The sequence below is a fragment of the Oreochromis niloticus genome, linkage group LG5 (assembly GCF_001858045.2).
Source record: "Oreochromis niloticus isolate F11D_XX linkage group LG5, O_niloticus_UMD_NMBU, whole genome shotgun sequence".
Taxonomy (NCBI): Eukaryota; Metazoa; Chordata; class Actinopteri; order Cichliformes; family Cichlidae; genus Oreochromis; species Oreochromis niloticus.
In genome coordinates this window covers 19,440,255-19,457,601 of record NC_031970.2, presented here as the reverse complement: position 1 = coordinate 19,457,601, position 17,347 = coordinate 19,440,255, and the positions used below count along the sequence as shown (strand labels likewise).

The 17,347-nt window shown below is 38.4% G+C and overlaps 2 protein-coding genes and 1 long non-coding RNA gene across 3 annotated transcripts in view; 2 read left to right on the top strand and 1 right to left on the bottom strand.

Moving 5' to 3' along the window:
• iars1 (isoleucyl-tRNA synthetase 1) overlaps window positions 1-7,822 on the top strand; it is a 56,365-nt gene extending 48,543 nt beyond the window's left edge. Inside the window, exons 28-34 of the mRNA XM_003454548.5 lie at window positions 1,557-1,652; window positions 3,186-3,362; window positions 3,662-3,782; window positions 4,036-4,161; window positions 5,202-5,348; window positions 6,188-6,340; window positions 6,849-7,822. Coding sequence (XP_003454596.1) covers window positions 1,557-1,652; window positions 3,186-3,362; window positions 3,662-3,782; window positions 4,036-4,161; window positions 5,202-5,348; window positions 6,188-6,340; window positions 6,849-6,931 — 903 coding nt within the window. The 3' untranslated portion in view covers window positions 6,932-7,822. The remainder of the gene's footprint in view (window positions 1-1,556; window positions 1,653-3,185; window positions 3,363-3,661; window positions 3,783-4,035; window positions 4,162-5,201; window positions 5,349-6,187; window positions 6,341-6,848) is intronic.
• Window positions 1-17,347, bottom strand: part of LOC109202267 (uncharacterized) — a 712,495-nt gene that overhangs the window by 284,426 nt on the left and 410,722 nt on the right. The gene's annotated exons all lie outside the window — the stretch shown is intronic.
• atp2b2 (ATPase plasma membrane Ca2+ transporting 2) overlaps window positions 12,571-17,347 on the top strand; it is a 128,009-nt gene continuing 123,232 nt past the window's right edge. Inside the window, exon 1 of the mRNA XM_025907250.1 lies at window positions 12,571-12,711. The gene's annotated coding sequence lies outside the window, so the exon portion shown is untranslated. The remainder of the gene's footprint in view (window positions 12,712-17,347) is intronic.

Here is a 17,347-nt window from a genome sequence, read left to right as displayed (position 1 = left end):
CTTACATTTTGACACTGTAAATGTTTGGGCAACAGGATAGCAGACTAACTGCTTAAAGATTGCTCTTGTCAACTCTAAATGTCAACCTTTTCAAAGTAATAGTTTGTAACAATGAGGTAAAGGACTGGGTGGTTCAGTTTTAAAGTAATTTAATTACACTCACTGGCACTTTTATGTATATCTTCCTAGTACTGGGTTGAACGGCCTTTTGCCTTCAGAACTGCCTTAATTCTCTGTGGCATAGATTCAGCAAAGGACTGGAAACATTCCTCAGAACTTTTGGTTCATATTGGCACGATAGCATCAGACAGTTGCTGTAGATTCGTTGGCTGCACATCCATGATGATAATCTTCGGTTCCACTGCATCCCAAAGGGCCTCTGTTGGATTGAGATCTGGTAACTGTGGAGGCCGTTTGAGTTCTCCTGTTAGAAAGAGCCATCAGAAGATGGGTACTGTGGTCATAAAGAGATGGACATGGTCAGTGCAATACTTGGGTAAACCGTGGCATTTAAACAGTTTAAACCATGCCATACACATCACCACATCACCATAAGCTGTCTAAATCATTGATACAAGGCAGGATGGAGCCATGTTTTCATGTAATTTATGCCATCCAAAAGTTGAAGCAGATTCGAAGTCATCTGATGAGGCAGAGTTTTTTCCAGACATTTATTGTCCAAATTTTGTTGAATTGCAGCCTCAGTTTCCTCTTCTGAGCTAACAGGAGTGGCGTGGCACCCAATGCAATATCTTGTTCCTGTAATCCAAGTTTGATATTTTGTGCATTCAGAGATGCTCTTCTGCATACCTTTGTTCTACCAAGGGTTTATTTAAGTTACTTTTACATTCCTCTCAGCTGGAAACAACCTGGCATTAGCATTTTTGCTCATGAATTGCCAAAAAGTTTTGGCTGATTAGATATTTCCATTAACAAGCATTTGAACATCTGTACAAAAAAACATGGCCACTGTATGTGTATATTAGGAGATAAGTAATGCTTGAAAATCTTTATTTTGTGTGAAATTCTGTCTTTTTAATAAGTAATAAGAGAAAATTTCACTATGGAGTTCCTCAAGGTTGTATGCCAGGACGAGCACGTTTCACCTCATTGTTTCTTTCTATTTAAGAGTATTATTGGAAAACACAGCACACAGTTAAATTGCTGTGCAGACAGTGCTATGTACATTTTTCACAGTTATAGCTACATTAACCAATGGTCTTCTCACTTTCTGGATAAAAGTACCTGACATATCTTAAAGACATAAAAGCTTGGATAAGAATAAATACTAATGAAATTAATTAAACCTCCAGCTTAAATATTGTTCCAACCAGGTGTTTTAATCTAAAATAAAATAATAGTAATAATAATTTAAAATGGCTATTTCAAAAAAAAATGATAGACCTGTTTGAAACATTGTTTTGATCACCCAGAATTTAATCTTGTTTATTAGAGCGCCACCTTCATCTCAAGTCACAGAAAAACTTCTGTCATAAATTTTGCTATGAGTCTAATCTTCCCCTCTTCTCTTCTGCTCATGATCTGTTATCATTTAGGTCCTGGTGCTGTTGGATGTTACCCCAGATCAGTCTATGGTGGATGAAGGCGTTGCCAGAGAGGTCATCAACCGCATTCAGAAACTACGCAAGAAGGTGGGGCATTTATTTCTGGACCACTACTAGCTGTGGAAACAAGAGGGACACATAACACACCACTACTGAATTTTACAATCCAGTGTTTAATAAGCAGAACCTGACGTAGTTGCAGCAGCAAAACATAACATGCCACTAAGGCAGTTTGAGTAGTTTTGCTTCAGATGTGAACTTTTTGAGGATGTTTCCTTTATTTAAACAAACTAAACAATCCCCTGTTTTCACATGTATGACACTAGTCCTTTAAACCACTCCCATTTTAGTTAATCTGATGAACTGATTGGTGTTTCAAGACTGCAGTGTAGAGTCAAAACAGTAACTTTGCTTTTTGTTATATTTCCGTCACCCCAGTCCTCCCCCCGTTCGTCTTTATGTCTCATTCTATTGTCCGGGCAGTTTTGAAATCTTTCCACTGCAGCGTCACAGTTAGAGGTTTCTCCATCATAAGGCAGGCTTAATGGAAGCTTAATTACAGTCTGGCCCCTTTCAGATTCTAATGTTCGAGCTTTGAAGTGGTCTGGGGAGTAAAGACGGATTAGCCAACAGCCCCTTGTTTTCACAAGCAACAAACAGTTTTTTCCATCCCCCTATAGCAGTGGTGTGCACTGGCTCCCTGCCAGGTTAAATTCCTCCAGTTATTTCAAACTGAGATCTGTCAGGAATTTTCCACCCTGTGGATGGGAATTAATTTTTAGCAATTCTTGTACATGTTTGGTAGTAGTTTGGTGGGTTGCACCTGTTATCACTGTTTGCGTGGGAGGCAGAGTTGAGAAACAGGGGTCACCATTTCCTTATTTTTAATGGACTGTTCTCCAACTGGAGAGATCTGTTGCTTTATTCCCCCCCCCTCTTCCCACCACACACACTCGTACAGAGGCTCATGTACACTGTACTAGCCCCATCAGGGTAGGATCAGTTACCTTGACTTGGAGAACCCTTTAAACCGTCTTCCTCTTATCGACTTCTCTATAGCTGGCTGTCCGTCCGCCCTTGAGCCAAATATTGCAAATAGTGTGTTTGCAAGAATGTGTGTGCTACACTATCGGTACATGTGTGTACGGCTGTGCATGTGTGTGCCCAGCTGCACACTCAGATTAGGATTAGATCAATGTGTTTGAATATGTCAAGGTTATTGGACGTTTGCGGCATACGATGCCAAAATAAATGGGCTGTCATCCAGTAAAAATGTCCCCTTGTTTGCTTTCGCCTTTATTTCTTCCTGTACGGTCTCTGCTTTTTAATCCTGCTATTCTACTCTTTTGTTCATCTTTTCATTTTGTTTGCCTCCTTCCTGCTTTCAGGTAATCATTTCTTCCAGATGTAATTTATGTATAAAGGAGGAAAAAAAACTTTGAAGAGAGTTACTTGTCCTAAAGATTTTTTTTGTCCTTTGCAGTCATTGGATTTGTGTTGTTGTTTGAAGACCTACTGAAGCAAGACTTTTAGCCTGTTTACTCATTTATTGGTAAGCCTGCTCCAATAAAGAAAAACTCTCACTTCTCATGCCACCTGTCTCTTAATGTCTGGTCTTAGGGGCATTTGGTGCCATCAGACGAGATAACAGTGTACTACCGCTCCCAGCCAGAGGGGGAGTACTTGGATTCTGTGATCAAGGCTCACACTGACTTCATCCTGGCTACCACCAAGGCTCCACTTCTCCCCTTCCCTGTCCCAAAAACTGCCAGCGTCATCATAGAGGAAAAGACCCAGGTATAAAAGAATACGTTTAGACCAAGCAGGGTTATATATGGCTCAGTTTTATAGCAGCTTGTAGTCTGACACAACCTTAAAGCATTCATGAAACGTGCTGGAAAGTATTTAGTATATACATAATATACACAAGGAGCACTCAAATTGGTGTTACAGTAATAAAATTAGTTTTAACTTTGTGTTTAGTGGTTACCATCTTGCATATCTCTAAGTATATTTGTTGCAATCATCATGAGAATGAAACTTATGTGTGCCTTTCTCTATTGACTCTTTCACTGTTTGTTCTACGTCTGTTGCAGCTGAAGGGTTCAGACCTGGAGTTAACCATAGTAAAGGGATCTTCAGCCCCTCGGGCTCCTCTAAATGGACCAGCTTGCACATATGTCAACCTCCAGGTGAAGGTCAACAACAAAGAACAAGGTAGCACATGGGGAGAGAATCTGTTTTTCTCCAGTTTAAGTGGTGTAACAGGAAAACTGTAACTGTCTAATTTTAAATCATTAAAATAAATCTTCTCTGCTGATGATTGAGATTATACATATGTGCAACCAAATGCTGATATAATATTAAATACAACTATAGTATAAATACAGTAGAATTATCTTACCTGTGATTAACTTTTATTAACTGTTTGGCTATGTTAATAATCCTCTTGAACTGGTTTCTTGTGCAGAGGGTGTAGTGCTGTTGGAGAATCCCAAAGGAGATAACAGGCTAGACTTGGACAAGCTGAAGAAAGCGTGCAGCAGCATCTTTGGAACCAATAACACACAGCTCAAATTCTTCAGTGATGGAACTGGTGAGAACTAAACTCCCTTCTTTTTTATGAAAACATTTAATCATGTTATTTAAAAATGTACATCTTATTTTTACCTCCAAATATTTAAAAACAATGAAAATTCTTCCTTTATTACCAGTCGGTTATTTTATCTGTCATTTATTTCACTTTTCTTTTTATATATTTCCGGGTCCTTTATTTTGGCTGTTTTTGTGCTGCAGTTTAACCATTTTTAATTTGATATTTTTTTCCACAGAATTTTGACTGTTTTTTCCTTTCCACTTTTCTGATCTTCTTCATAGCTATAATGTCAGTAAAAAATAACAGAAAACATGGGTAGTTACACACAGTGTAGCAAACTTTCACTGTCAAACTCCACTTTGCAGAGCAGTTCATTTTTAAGAGTAAGGATCATTTAAATTATTATTATACAACATAATATTGTACTTTTTTCCAGCAAATTGAAATCAAAGAGAATTAATTAATTATTTAGTCATAAAAATGGTTCTTTCATGCATTCTATATCATGCAAGAAATGCCAACAGAGCTTAGTCAGTTTTTTGATTTCATTTATCATGACAACAGTAAAAGCAACCATTATCCTGTGATAATAATTGTTAAACTAATTTCATCTTTTAGGCCCCAGTCACACAGGCCTAGAGACTGGTACATGACCCCCTGGCAACCACCAGTCGCTAGGGAAAAACGAGTATTCCACAAAGAGGTCTACTGTGCTGAAACCTTGTTGTGATTGCTGTGGTTGCCATGGACGTAGTTTGTGCCGACTTGTCTGCAAACACTCAACAACTACTCACTAAGCAGTAACTGTGATGCAAACCTAAAGCGAATACTGCCTTGCCTTCATTTTATCCAGCAGCAGGCAGGATGAAACAACCACTGACCAAATGGTTAGAGAATAAGCATTGCTCCCTAGCTACAGGTGGTTGCCAGGGGGTCTCCACCAGATCTCTAGCTCTGTGTGACTGAGGACTTGTTCGTTTTATAGATTTCATAAAGCATCATGAAACATATGTATACATGTAACTGTCTGTTTCTCACAGAGCTGACCAGCAAAACGGACCTGCAGACTCTGACTGGTAAAACTTTGTCAGTGACTGCGGGAACTGCGTCACCTGGCCCCGCCTCCTCCACCAACACCATCGTGTGTCCTTATGTAAACCTTCTACTATGCAACGCTCAGCCAGCTGGTGAGAGAAGCAGCCACACAAACTGAATTTATGTGCACAACACGCTTTTCTCACTCCTAAAGATTAATCCTAATTAATCTTTGTCTGACCAACATTTTATTTGAGAGAAATACTGAGAGGGTTTTATTTGTTTTGTTTTTGTCCTCTTTATATTTGCATTATATATGAGCTTGAACTAGTTTTAAATGAAAAGTTTGACATTGATTTTGCTCCAGACCAAATTTCTTCCACTGAGGCTACAAACATTGATTCATATATTTATTCAAAAAGTTCTGTACTTGTGCCTGCACAGCCACTTAAATTAGCTTACCACCAAAACTAGAAAAATTGTAAATTGCTTGCATGTGGTCATCAGCACCACAGGCAAATGGTCGTCAAGATCATTTTTCATTTTTTTTGTAAGTTAACCAGCTGTTGGTGGAGACAGAGTGGCATCTGTCTCCTCATCACTACCATCAACTACCATGTATATGGATTTCTTGTCAACATTACAGTTATTCCTATTATTTTAAGCTGATATTGACAAGGAGTAACTGTAGCTGTATTTAGGTTTTTCTTCCATTTCTTCCAAATCATGCATGCTGGTTGTGCAGTTGTGATGCAGTTTTGCTTCTACTGCAGGAAATTGAGTATAATCCAACTTTATCCTTTGAGTCATTCAGTCTCAGTCCTTTCACCTTTCCCTTCTACTCAGCCAGGATGTTTTCCCTCATCTTTTCCCAGCTGAAGCTTGAATATATATGCCCTCTCAGGACAGAACTAGCCTTGCTAATAAAAAACATTTTTAATGATGTAACATGTGGTACAGTTCTCTTTAACACCCTCCCTATCTCTTCTAGAGTGCCAATCAGGAGACGTGGGTACCCTCCTACTGGTCAACCCAGTAGGCCAGAATCAGCTTAACCACGAAGGCTTGCTCTCTGAGACTGCCAGAGTTTTTGGCCTCCGCAGCAGGCGGCTCAAACTCTACCTGGATGAGGACCTTACTCAGGGTAAGAAAAAAAGATCACTAAAACCATCACTGAAACTGATTTTAAGGCAATTAATGCCTGATAGAGATACAGTGATTTTTTTTCCCCCACTTTCTCGTGAAAAGTTAGTAAAAACATGTAAATGCATTTGCCAGATTTTCCTTAAAATACTACTCAGTACCTAGTAGTACATGCAGAAAAATGGCTTCTGTGACTGGAATAGATTTTGCAAATCTGCACATAGGCAGATTTTTTTAAAAACATGTTCAGCTTGTAGGGAAAGCTGTAAGATTCTAGTTATGCATGTTGTTAGATGCTAAGCTGTGTATTCTTTATTGTAACCAGTAGGACGTCCAAATCAAGTATAAAACATGAGTTAGTGCATTGTCAATTCTTTCCTGAAAGACACCAAGTTTCTTTTAACTTCTTTAATAAAGCAAAGTAACTTTCCTTAGCTGTAGGCTTTTAAAAGTTTTAAAAACTGCTCTGCTCAAATGTAATTTTAGCCATAAATATTTCTGTTTTCCAGAGCTGCCAGCTGATTCTTCAGTCAAATCTCTTGACACCAAAACTCTGTTTGTGAGAGTTCTTCCTACAACCGCTGAGGCATAAATCCACAAACCACCTGAAGAGCATTTGTCTCTGACAGACCACATGTTCCCTAAATGATGGTTTCTACCACTCAATAGCCCGATTGGTGTACAATGAAATTAGCAGCATGGAGTAGCTTCATATGTTTATGATGCTTTTTGGATGCAAAGCAGGGGTTGTCTGTCAAATTCAGAACTGTTAAAATGCGGAGTCACAAACAGCAAAGTCCTTGTGTAACATAAACTCAGATGAAGAAAAAAAAAAAAAAGAAGCACGTTTTGGGATGTCTTCATATTTAAACGGGGTGTAACAGGGTTCTTTTTCTTTATAAGAGTTGATGGTCTCTCTCACTCCAGTTTCTCCCTGACAACCTTGTCAGCAACTGTGGGTAACTGTTTCTGAAAAGTATCTTGTTAGGTCATATTTAATGTGGACCAAGAAGGGATTTTTCTGGGTGATGGTGTACATTCTCTCCTAAAAAGTGGATTCACCTCTGTAACACAGTGATGGTTCATACATAACCAGCTCTTTCCAGGTTTCGAGGAAACAGTTTAATTCGATTAACTGTCAATTTTACCAGTGGATGATTTTCTTTATTATGATAATGATGCAAGCTACTTCTCTTTGAGGCTTATTGAAGGGAGCTTAGTCCAGAGTAATTATTGCTTTGTCTCATAATTGGAAAAGCAAATTTGGGCTATTGTGCTTATACACCATTTTGAAATTAACAGATAAACTCATTGTGGTCATTGCATTGAGAATCCTTTGACAATGGAAAAAGCATTTAAAAGGGTGAAATGGGTTTTTGGGCTGCTGTACCTGGGGACAAAAAGGTTCTGCAATGAAAAGAGCAACAAATGAATAATGTACTATTTTAGGTGACTGAATAAATCAAAGGTGACTTGGAATCAACATGTTTTTTTTGCTTGTCTCCTTTCTGTTCACTTAAACCTCTTCGTGGCAGTGAGAGACAGAATGTTTCTGTGGGATCCTGCAGTCTGACATTTTGAATGACTGATGTTACTTTCTTTAGCAGCAAGGTCAGGGAACAAATACGTCAAAATGCATTACAGATGCTCTCAGCTGTGGTAAAAGTACAGTTTGGCATGTGGAGTTACTTTGAAAATGAGTTACAATAAAATCTCTGAAGCTAATTTCTCTCTTTATTTTAACTCCATGTGGGTGCTTTACTTTTTTAAGCGACTCACTTTCTAAACTGAAGTGTTAAAGGTAATGCATAATTTAGACTGTAGCTTATTGAATGACACACAGGTACTCTTAAGGATTTGGCTGTTCAGTTTCTGTTTTCTCCTAGTCCGAAATAGCATCACATTCACTATCACAGTGAATTAACAAAGCAACCCATGACCAAAATTAGATGACTAGTGCTAGCAGAAGTCCCAGCTGAACCCTCTGATCCAGATACATTCATCATTCAGTTGACTAAAAACAGCCCAAAGCAAGAAGGCCTAATGTGTGAATTGGACTTGGAATAGCCAGGAGGAAGAGCAGTCTACTTAGGTAGTTGAGGTAATTCTCAGCTGGGGGCGCTGCTGCAAAACATCATCTTCTACACATCCTTGCAACGCCATACCATAAATTTACTATTTATTTACATCCAAATTAAATGCATAAATAGTCCATTAATCTTCTATGGTACAGCTAATGCTCATAAACATTTCTTCACCCTGCACCCTGCTAAGTCATCAGCACCAACACTGTATAGTAAACGGCTTCCATTCACAGTTACCCATAAATACATCGACGTCACTGAGATCCACTTTGGAGCAACTGTGACCACATAATTTCCTCTGGGATTAAAGTATTGTGTGATGTGTTATGTTCTTCACAGAGCGAATTTACACATTAGCATTCAAAGTTATTCTCATGTTAAAGGAACAGTGTGTAGGATTTAGTGGTCACAGAGTACAAACAACTGACTGTTCCTCCTTTAATATAAAAAAAAACTTTGGCTTATAATGCAGCTAATTCTAAGCTAACAAAAACAATATTCAAAGTCACATATAGATATATACTAATTAAAACCTAATTATCAATATCATAATAAATGTCTGGAAATAGCTTACTCTAAATCTCCCCCATAACTTGTGGAAGGTGAAGTGTAGCTACTCAAAATCTTGGGGTGGGGAACAGAGATGATGTCATTTCTGTTGGCTTTATGTTGGGGGATGGACATTTAGTATGTATTGAGGTTTCTTTAAAATCTATATAATATGACGCTGTTTATGTATGAAATGATCTGACATAAGTCTGCTGCCTCAGTCATATATAAAAAAAATTCTTTATTCCAGTAATAGAGTCAAACTTGGGCTACGTCCACACGTACCCGGGTATTTTTGAAAACGCAGATTTTTCTATGCGTTTGCACCTTTCGTCCACACGTAAACGGCGTTTTCGGTCACTGAAAACGGAGATTTTTAAAAACTCCTGCCAGGGTGGAGATTTTCGAAAACTCCGTTTTTGCGTTTACGTGTGGACGAGGAAAACTGAGAAAACGCAGCGTCAAAGGTGTGCGCCTCTTTTGACGTCACACTGTGCGCCAGGTTATTGTTTCGGTGAAATGAATTTCTACAATGGTGGACTTAGACAAATTACCGTTACTGTTATTTTTACTCTCTGCAGTGTTTAAATGCTTACATGTACACACACACTTACTGTCTATCCGCACATAGGACTCAGTTCAGCTTCTATGCACCATCTTTGTTTACTCTTTCCCACCCAGGCTTCTAGACTTCTGATTGGCCAACATTTCTACACGGTTAGGAATATATCGCCACCTGCTGCTTTGGCATGTTCCGAGCAGCGTTTTCCTTTGTTTTGGCTTTTACGTGTGGACGGGATTTTTTTTAAAACGAAAACGGAAAATCTCCGTTTTCAAAAATACCCGTGTACGTGTGTAACTTCTTGACAACACATACCAAGACATAATAATGCTATAAAGTACTTTACTTGTGATAAATACTATGACAAAATCACTGCATGCGTCATTATTATACGTATGTTATTGTACGTTTATTACCATTTGTTTGTTAATGAATTGAACTTGATCTGGTTTTCGTATTTATCAGGTCAGCTAACAGGAAAAATGACATGAAAAGGATAGCAGAGCGGAATAACACAGATTTAACTAAATTATCTTTAGATATATTTGGTTGTGAAAAGTCAACAGGCTCCACAAAACATGTTTTGGGCCATAACTCAAGAATTCATGTGCAAATCAAAGCACGATTTCACACAAATTTACTGATCAATATGATAAAGTGATAGCATTTTATATTCAAATCAATAAAGGTTAACCTGACTGTGGCATCACATTCTGCAAAAAAACGTCTGACAAAACGGTTCACATTTATCTTCATTGTTTCCTCTCAATTCTATGCAGTACATGAAAAAGTAAGTATACAGTTACTGCTTCCAAGTACTTTACCAATTACCAAAGTAGAGTACCCAAACACTATTTGGTGAGGTCATTTATTCAACAGCTTGGCTCAAATCGGGTCATGCAACAGGACGGGGCAGCAAATCTACAATAAAATGTTTATACTGGTCTTTTTTGGTGTGTGTGTGTGTGTTTTAACTAAAGTCTCTTACAACCTAAAAATAATAATATTTCAGTACATCATAATTTGAGTATAGCTCAGTACATGATGCTTCTTTTGAGCACAGTATTTTCTACCTTTGATTCCAGCATCCCTACAATCAGTGTTATTTCATTGTGATCATTTTATCCTCTCCCCTCCTGAGAGCAGCAGCATGCATCTTCACTGGTTAAATATTAAGTACACAGCTCTGTCTCATCATCCTGTCATCCATCTCGCTCCCATCTGCTCCTGCTGCTCCCTTTGTGCCTCTACACACCTCAGCCTGGGCAAGTGTGCAGGTCGACGACCCATCTGCTGATAGGCATTACAGAAATACACTATGCTGCACAGATGAATTGAACATGAACCCTGTCGTGTGATTCTAATGACAGACAACAAAACTCATTATAGTGTGCTGTAGTGACAGAGGGAAAAAAAAGTTGTGCAGAATAAAAACCGGTGTTCTTTCTCAATATATAGCCAATAAGGGTCGTTTCTAACAATCTATCCTGGCAACAAGTGTGCTGTGTATTGGAAAACTCTAAATCTCTGCCAGTAAAACAATTTTCAGTGCACTGCATGTTGCCAACTTCAGAATGACAGCAGCAAACACTACCTAGTAAGCACAGTAGGTAAGAGGATAAAAAAAGAAGTTGTTACTTTGGATGCAGAGCTTGGTAAGCCAAATGAGGGGAATACACCAGCCACTTCATTTAAAACAAGTTATAGTGGATGGCAGTATTTTACCAAATATGTATGTATATTCCTTGCAAGACTGTAGTAAAATAAATAATAGACTGTCAGTAAAGTTGGTTTAACTTTGTTTTTTGGGTTGTTTTTCTTTTCAAGTTATTCTCTTTGCACCAGTTTTAAAACTGCACAATGCTCTCTGCCCATGCCTTTAAAAGTATTACATTTATAGCAACCTACTTAGTGCCAGAAGTGACGTGTCTCAGTGTGCTACATACTAAATGCTGTGTAATAGTGGGAAGACCACAGCACATTGTATGCCCACGTAGAAAAAGAAATAATTGTAGAGTGTTATATTGAATTTTATTCAGAAGCAGAGATGCAGTTAGGTCGGTCAGTTTGGATCCGTACTTTACATACTCGATCATTTATTAAGCCTCGAAGCTGACAACAATAAACATGTTTCAGGTTAGTATTGAAATAATAATATTAAGATAGTACCTTGAAATTTTCTGCACTGATGGGGAAAACAGGCTTCCAGACAAAAGTCAGTGATGTTTTATTTACTTTTTATCGCTGTGTCCCCTGGATTTAACTATGGCAGGTCTTGTAAACGTTTTGTTTTTGTTTTTTTCAGATCTTTTGACTGTATAATTATCAAACTGTGAAATCTTCAAAAAATCAGGTTAATGAATTTTGTTAATTTTGTTAGGTGAGTATTTGGGGTTTTCGTGAACACGCCACACATTTCTTTTGTGATTTGGTGTCTGCTTGCCGCCATCTTTATTATTACCAAAAAAACAAAAGAAGAGACGAAAAAGGGGGAAAGGGTGTATTTTAAGAGAAATTAAACATATGTCTCTCCTGTGAAGAGTTCAGGGGAATATGAAAATGTCCTAAAATGTGGTAAGTGTTGACTTTAAAGTCCGGCTTGTTGTAACAGAGAATAGTTGCTTTAAGGTTTGTTTTACTAGCTAACCAATGCAGGTATACCTTAAAGGATAGCAAGAAAATTAATACATAGATGAAAATATAAATTAATAAATAAACAAAGAAGAGGCATAAGAAAAAGAAATGAAGTATTACTGAAGTATTGCATTTTTATGACTAACATTTGGATTCGTTTACATGAATAAACTATAGTATTTGTAGTGAGTCTGACTTGGTATCCTTGCACCTTGCTTCAGCTGTGGTCCACTTTCTGCTGTTTTGTCTGCATCAGCACTGAATAAATGGTTAACTGGTCTCCAATGCAAATAAATAACAGGCAGGCTCCGGTAAATTGGATTCAATCTTTTTTTTTTTTTTTCATACTAGAGCAGCTGTGCGTAAAAAGTAACCGTCAAGTACAAAGTGGATAAATGCATTGGCGACGTGCATCGTGACTGTGGAGGGAGCACCAGATCCCAGCTATCTCCTGATCATCTAAATGCGGCATCTATCTACATCCTGATGCGCCTGCTTCTTCTCCTCCTCCTCTCCTCCTCCTTCCTGGAACGGCAGAAACAGGTAGGACACGCTTCCGATTTGAAAACGCATAACCCACATATCCAGCTCGGGGGTGGAGGTGGGAGATAGTGCTTTTACATTCTAGTTTGTACGTTCCCTTTTTAGTTTGTCCATGTCGTGGTTGTTAGGAGACCGCTGTCAGATGAGGAGTCGGTGATAATGGGAGATGTCCTGGCATCTTTAGTGAGATGCGTCGGCAGGAATAACACACTGTTGCTACCCACGCTCTCTTTGCCACAGAGACGTGCGTTCTGCCGCAGGTATGCGGTGGAACAGAGGGGATGGATGCAACCAATTAGTTTGGTGCAGTATAGTTCCACTTTTATTTGCGTGCATTTCTGCTGCAGCTCCCCCCCCCCCCCCTCTCCCCTCACATTGTAGAATTTGAAAACATCAAGGCTAGTATAGGGCGACCCATTTTCTGTTCTTCTATCCTTATAAGGAGAGCAGTGCAACTCAAAATAGCACAATTTGAGACTCTGCATTAACACACTTCTAATTGTTTGCTAGCACATGCTACCTAATCTGCAATACAATGTTTAATGAGAAAATGGTTATAATCTCCCACTTTTCACATTGTTCTACTTATAGACTGACAGCAGAACTTGTGCAGCTCCTACTCTGTAAACTGTTATCAGTTATGAGGCCATATCTTTGTTTTGTTATTTTGCAGGCATCTACGTATTTCTTCTCAATGGTTTTGGAAATACCTTTGCTTTGTTACATTGCTGTTTTTACTGTCCCTCGTATTATTCTTCTGTTATATGTTATAGAGGGATTTTTGGTACGTACCAAAGAGGATTTAACCAGAGCCATATCATGGTTATAAACCCTCTATACTTTAATTGTAGTTAACAGTATTTTTCTTTCTTTCTTTTTTTAATTCAAATTTTATGCTGTGTGCGAGGTTATTTGTTGCTTTTGTCACATGGTACACTTTGGGTTAACTGATTCCCTAGAGCTACAGTCTCACTAATGATGGCAGTGGTTGGAAACCACAGCACGACCAAAATTGTCACTGTGTGCAATGAACTTGGGATCTTGTTGCTTTTGAAATTTTTGATTTGAAGATGGGGACCAGGTCTTCGGCCACTCTCAGTCAGTTGTCACCTTCAGGACAGCGATAAAACAGCAGTAAGTCGGTCTGCTGTTAACGGTTCATGATGTAATGGGATCAGCTTGGCAATTACATGCAATCTGTTTGTGATGATACAGCGGGTGACTGTGATAAATCGGCAAAAATCGCTACCTTCTGTTACAAATTTGTTGCTGTCAGCATAGAAAAATTCACATTAACTACTTAGATTCAGAGTCCAGTTGTGTTTCAAATCCACCAGAATACAACCAGCTGGCAACCAGCTGAGTCGGGTCCCCTATTGTGAAGTGATAATGTCACAGATGAGTTGAGCGATCAGTCTGACTGCATTTACAAATTAGACCGAAGTTATTTGCAAACCTTTTCCAGTTTTTCTGAGAGTGAATGCAGTCAGTCTTCAATAGAGAGACAGGTTACCTCCCAGCAGGCGATCTATGCAATTACTTTGTGATCGAAAGTGATTACCGCAACTACTTGCAATCAATTGCAGGATACAAAAACATGAAACTGGCAGTTTTTCCTAGTGCTAAGGAGATTGCTGTCCTATTTTTACTTTAGTATGACTGAGCCAGGAAAACCTAACTGCAAAACATTACAAAGCTGTTTCCATCTTTAGCATAACAGAAACATTTCTATCCTTATACCAGTGGTCTCTTCCAGTATGACAGTGCCCCCCATCTGTGGAGACAAGGTGTCAGTTGTTTGATGAGTATGAAAATGATGTGAAACATCTGCTGTGACCTTCACAGTAAGCCAGATCTCAGCCTAATTGGAGCATTTTAGAAGAGCATGTTCAATTGTATCAATGTGGTCTGTCTTTACTTTTTCAAAAGTAATAGATTACTCCTGTAAGGTTATTGTTGTAGTACGTTGTAGCGTAGTGTAGTGACCAGTTCACCTGGAAACTACAGGTGAGGCAATGTCTTTCCTTTCATCCTTCCAGTGGAGTGCCATAGATTAGGAGAATTAATGCAAAGGAGCCCAACCCTAAACTAACACACTATTTATTTCCCTGCTAATTTGTCACCAAATTGTCTTTTAAAATTGTACTTTGAACCACACACTGTAATCCCTATTGATCTTGTCACAAAAAGAAGTTCCCTTGGTATTGCTCTTCTGACACTGTCAGTAAATAATGCATAGTTACTTTGTTTTGGGGGTTTGTAGTCCAGCAAGAGCACAAATCTATGTGTGTGAAATCTCTTGAAGGCTTGAAAAGCATGAGGCTGAAACACCGAGCACCTTGGCAACAGCTATAAGTGATGGGTAATCCATTTGTGGGAATTTGGGCAAAGCAATGCAAGCTGAAGAGCAATAGATGCTCCAATCAAATAGCATTTAGGTACGTTTGGAGAAAAAAAATGCGTTCACACAAACAGCCGCTCATAAAATAGTTGATTAGTTAATGAAATCACGAATTGTAATGAGCCATTTAGGACTGTTAATTACTGCTGCACATTCAGTGCTCCTTCTGTCTGTCATTTTCATATCATAGCCCAGTGTTAGAATTAATTTTACCATGACCAATTCTCACTGCAACAATCAGAAACACGACTGCAGGCATAATGGTCCTCACAGAATCTCTAGACAGATGGATGAAAAATCAGACTGTAATTATTTCATGTGTATTTTCCCTCTCTTCTCTCTTCCCTCCCTACTCGTCCTCTCTTCATTCCACTCAGCAGCCTGATTAAATGCATTTTGTCCGTGGTGTAATCAGTGATAAAGTGGATCATTGTTTGCTCTGTCCAGATGTGCCAATTAAAAACTTGACACCACAGTTATCTGTTTCCAAACCATTTTCAGTGCTCTGTTTTATAGCGTCAGAGCATGCACGTCTCATTTTTGTCTTTAAAAAGAAAAAAAAAAACATCTTAAAAGCACTGGATAGGCAATGTGAATTGTGGTCAGTGCTGTGAATGGCGTTTTCACACAAATTACAAGCCACAGATTTCCCTGGATGAATACAGCAATTTTCCTTTGATCATTCTTTTCGTTAAAACCCCCAAAGAGAACAACTGTGGAGTGTTTGTTTCACCGTTTTGATGTAAGCACTTACTGTTTCTGTCTCATTACATTTGTTGGGTTGGTTGCTGTTAAACGTAACAGCTTAAGTTCAGTGGCTATTGCAGCTCCTGTTATACACATCCATTCATTACTCAGTTCTGCTGCTAACCTTATTACGTAAGCTGAGTGTTACGCCGTTGTTAACCTGATTTCTGAGTCTTGGCAAAAGTGGACTTTCAGCATTTGCAGTAAGAAAATCTAAACTCCAGGGTAAACTGCACATTAGAGGGCTTACAGTGAGCCGTTTGGATTTGGAGCACTCGGGTCAAACCTTTCGCTCGGCAAATGCTCCAGCGCGACTAAAGGAACTCACAGAATTACACTTTGCTATAATGTAAGTGACAAACTTGTACGTAGAAAACGGTTCAGTGCTATTGTTGTGTGTCTATTTCATGCGCTCTATAGTGTGTGTAAGTTGTTTGCATAGTAGTATTTTTCATACCCTTACTTTGTAGGCTTAAAATTCCTGCCACATACGAGGCACAGCAGTTACCTCCTTCCTGCTGACTTGCTGTTCTTTGTTGCATTCTCCCAGAAATCAATGTGCTTGTCTTTTGGGCATTAGAAAAAAGTAGAACTTTTATAACTTGCATGGTGAGAGTTGTAGACTTCATATTGTCGGCTTATTGGAATATGCTCAGTGACAGCAGCTAATTTAAAAACTCAAAACAGATGAAATAAACAGTGTTTTTTAATTAAGTATTTTTTTTTAGAATAAATAAATAAGGTGCTGATATAAAACAAAAATAATTACTGTGAGCTGCTACAATATGATATATGGATAATTTTATTTATTTATATATTTATTTATTTGCTACTGGCTATATTCTGAAAAGTTTGGAAACTCATTCTTATTAATTGCCTGCTGTGTTTGGCATTTTTTCTTGCCAGGATAATTAAGCCCAAGAAAACTTTGAAGGCCAGTAGGAAGGAGGGAAATGCTTTAATGCCTATGTTGGACAATAGCCGATACAAATATTTCATTTCTTTTTATCATTTGTATCTATTTTTGTTGTAGTGAAACAATGAGATGTACTTTATACCGAAAACAACAGCGACAACAACAACAAAGATTCTTTAAGGTCTTTATTTGGCTTGGTCAAAATTAATGTCACACAACTGACAATTGTCATAAGCCAGTATCAGTTAACTAGGCTGGTATTGGGTGATACCAATAATCCCAAAGTAGTCCTCAAATGTCACCCAAAAGCAGTAATTTTATGTTATTATCACAGAAGAAAAATTAAAAGAGGGCAGGAATTAAGTGAGAGAAGAGAAGGCATTGATAACCTAGCCACCTATTAAAATGATCCCATTTACAGTTATATGAAAAAGACATTTTTCACAGGACTCTATGCAGTTCTTTACAAAACTAAGTACACCTCATGATTCATTAACTTTTAGAACCACATTTAGGAGCAAGAACTTAATCATTTTTTGTATGGCTTTATCAGTCTCTAACGTCATTGTGGA